The 3,618-nt window shown below is 33.1% G+C and overlaps 1 protein-coding gene across 1 annotated transcript; it reads right to left on the bottom strand.

Moving 5' to 3' along the window:
• Nucleotides 1-393: 393 nt before the first annotated feature.
• LOC132617858 (E3 ubiquitin-protein ligase ATL41-like) lies at nucleotides 394-1,586 on the bottom strand. The gene has a single exon (XM_060332932.1). The coding sequence runs from the start codon at nucleotides 1,261-1,263 to the stop codon at nucleotides 448-450; it is 816 nt and encodes a 271-aa protein (XP_060188915.1). The 5' UTR covers nucleotides 1,264-1,586; the 3' UTR covers nucleotides 394-447.
• Between the last annotated feature and the right edge of the window lie 2,032 nt (nucleotides 1,587-3,618).

The following is a 3,618-nucleotide window of genomic DNA, read 5'->3' as shown; positions in this document are numbered from 1 at the left end:
ACGGATGAAATGTTAGCTTATTAGTAGTAATTCAAATGGCATGTAAATGAGGGAACCGTAAAATTGAATAAGAGGAAAATTCGATTTTACCTTTAGCAAATTTCTTTTTATTTTACCTTAAACTTAAATGGGCTATACTTTTCTTTCTTATTATTTGAATTTGTATTGGACTTGGAATGAGCCTATATATATATTTAAAATATGTATGTACCTATCGGTTTGGTTCCGTTTTGGTTCGAGTAATTTAAAACTAAACCAAGTCAAACCAAACCGATTTTCGATTTATTAAATCGGTTTGACTCAATTTTTCGGTGCGGATCGGTTTTTCGGCCTCATTTGAAACACCTAGTTTTATGTGTGTGTACAAGAACGATATGGGGGAGAATTAAGATATGAAGAAACCTGGAGTTTCGAATATGAACCAAAAATAAACATCATAATTCATACCTAATGTACTATAATAACTCTCTCAAGATCATTTACATCATCTTCTGTACCACAAGATTGAACTTGAATTCTTCTTGATGATTTCTCCCTGCTAAGCATCCTCCTAAACGAGCCTAATCTCGAGCTTGATCCACTAATTTTAGCTGCTGCTGATGATGAAGGTTGTGCTAATCCACAATCCGAAAAAATCATCCCTTCCATATTTATAGCTATAGTATTTGAATTGCCACCGTCATGTGGCGGCGCTGAGGGCGGTATACGGCCTACAACGCCTTCTCGGGGCTCCGGTAATAACCAGGGCTCCGCTTCGGTCCGACAAATCGGGCACGTTGAATGTGACCCTAACCATTTATCAATGCACTCAGCATGAAAAATATGCTTACAATTAGGCAAAGTCCTAACTGTTTCTTCATTTTCAAGAATGCTCAAACAAACAGTACACTCAATGGAATTATTTTCAATATGATCATTTTGCTTGAAAATAAATATTGGAAGTGACGCTATGATGGATGGGTCGAGCCCCGTTTTAGGGGGCTCGACCTGGGCGACGCTGGTGATGATGCTGACGCGCTGAAGCGCCGCCCTACGTCGAGTCTGGCGTCTAAGTACGCACCTTGCGTATATATGGAGGAGACTAACGAAGAAAACAACTATAGATAATGAAATTATAGCTGTTAACATGATCTTGCTGTTAAGATCATATTTGCTTTTTCGATGAAAAAATGGGTGATCTTCAGTATCATCGTCAAAGCCCATTGCTGTTGCACTGTGGCCTGTGAGGAGTTGTTTGAGAGTAGGAGAGTTTATTGGGTACATAAAACATATTTATAGAACCATATTTTAGATTGTCTTGGTTTGGTAATATCAATATTATGTGACAATGACAGAACACAAACCATGTTCATTGTTCACTATGCTCACGAGGAAGTCCGTATTTTCAAAGCGATTGACTTATTGAATATTGACCTTCTTTTCCCTTTAGCATTAATGTTTTTTATTTTTATTTTTTATTTATTTTCTCGTAATCTCAACATATCGTTGAATTTTCTCTACACAAGAAAAATATATTAGTAGCTTCATTATTTATAATACTGCAATATCTACTTTAATTAGAAACGGAATATGTGTTTCCTATAAAATTTTGACTACAAATTTTACTTAGACATAAATTAAAGAAACTAACAAATATCAAATCCAAAATAATTTTTGATTTCCTATAATTTGAATTATACAATAATATAATTTAACAAATTACAGAAAGTCAAATTTAATATTTCCTTCGTCCCAATTTATGTGGTATATTTTGACTAGGTACGAAGTTTAAGAAAGAAAGAACGACTTTTGAAACTTGATGTATAAAACCAGTTATAGATATTTGTGTGTCTGTAAATCATTTCATTAAAGGTAAAAGGAGAAAGAATTTTTAAGTTAAATTATTTCTAAATATAGAAATGTTTTATTTCTTTTTGGGACATAGATTAAGAGTTATTGGTTGGCGGCTGTCATGGGACAAAATCGCCTACTAATTTAAAATTTCATAGTATTTGTTTAGTGTACAAAAAATAAACTTTGTTTCCTTCGATTTTTCCTTTTTCTAAGTTTTCTTCCTGAATCCTGAGAATTAATGCCCAAGATTTTAGAGGCACACAGTGAAGTTTGATACGGCAGTTGGCATTAATCTGTTGAAATAAACGTGTTAGACCTTTCCTATTTTTGGTCTGATGCGAAAAAATAGTTTTTCTAAGTTAGGGGCCCATTGTTCCAAATGTCAATTTCTTTTTCTCCATGTCCAACGGGAAATTAGTAAATTATTAACGACGTCATTGACTCGTAAGCTTGGTAATGCTTAAACGGCACCGTAATTATTTTTTTATTAAAGAAAGGTCTAGTTGGTTGACTAAGGTGAACTCCAAATATTTGCCTTTGGGTATTATGTCGATTAAATTTGTTGAGTACGTAGGATTAAGCCTTGACAAAATTTATGAGCTGAAAAGGGTAGTTGATAATTAATTTAGTTACGTTAAGTAATTCGGTAAAGAATGGTCCCACTAAAGAAGCAATTGTACCAACTTTCATTTAATTACTTTAATTGATTTGTAGATAATTAAACATTTTTAATTTTTGAACCAAAATAATAATATAAACAATATGTGATATTCGCTGCTAGGGGTGTTCATCGACTGGATTGACTTGGTTTTTAGTTAGGGAAATTTACACGGCATAACCATTGTTTTAAAAGGCAGTGTCAGGACTCGCCCCGGGGCTCGCCTCGAGGCCAGGCAGTGGTAAAACGCCCTAGGGCTAACGTGCGGGGCTTAGTTCCTATGAGGCTTACGCCCTAAGCGCCCAACCGTACGCCTTAAACACGCCTAACGCCTAACGCCCAGGGCTCGCCTAACAGTTCTTACACAAATTATATTTTAAATTCCTTAATTAAAATCATTCACCTCATAATTGTTTACCAAAATAATGATACTTAATAGTTTTTCATCTATAGAAATAGAAGATTGGGTGTAACTCATATAACAAGTCGTAGTATTGGATATTTACTATTTGAGAACTTCGTGAGGGTGAATATCACTTATTTTTTTAAAAAAAAAAACACATAGCGGAATTGTACATTTTCACTTGTCATTGGTCATAAGTCCTATGTATCAGAATTATCATATAATTTTATTTTTTGTTCATGAAGAAGTTATGTTTTAATTGTAATATTGATAAATTTTATTGATTATTTGCTTATAGGGAGATAAAATGAATAGTATGATAGTAATAGTGTTTTAAGAAACTGTGTTTTTTTTTGTGTTTGAAAGTTAAAATCTTAGAATTGTTTTGCATTTCATAATAGCTTTTATTTCATTGTATTGTTTATACTTGTAAAATTATGTTATATATAATTATAAGTTATAAGCGGTGTATAATGGGCTTTGATAATTTTTTTGTGAGGATCAAGCGCACGCGCGCGCTCACACACACACACACACACACACACATATATATATATATATATATATATTTCATTTATTTACAGTTTTCTTTTATTTTTTTTATGTAATTTTACCTATTTAAAAATATTTATTGTAATTATATTATTTTTAAGAAATACTAAAAATTAAATACCCATGGGGCTTACGCCCCGTGTCTCGAGGCGTATGTAAAACGCCCCGCCTT

The sequence above is a fragment of the Lycium barbarum genome, chromosome 11 (genome assembly GCF_019175385.1).
Source record: "Lycium barbarum isolate Lr01 chromosome 11, ASM1917538v2, whole genome shotgun sequence".
In the NCBI taxonomy this organism is placed as follows: domain Eukaryota; kingdom Viridiplantae; phylum Streptophyta; class Magnoliopsida; order Solanales; family Solanaceae; genus Lycium; species Lycium barbarum.
The sequence above is the reverse complement of the archived record's forward strand: the minus strand, read 5'-3'. Positions and strand labels throughout refer to the sequence as shown.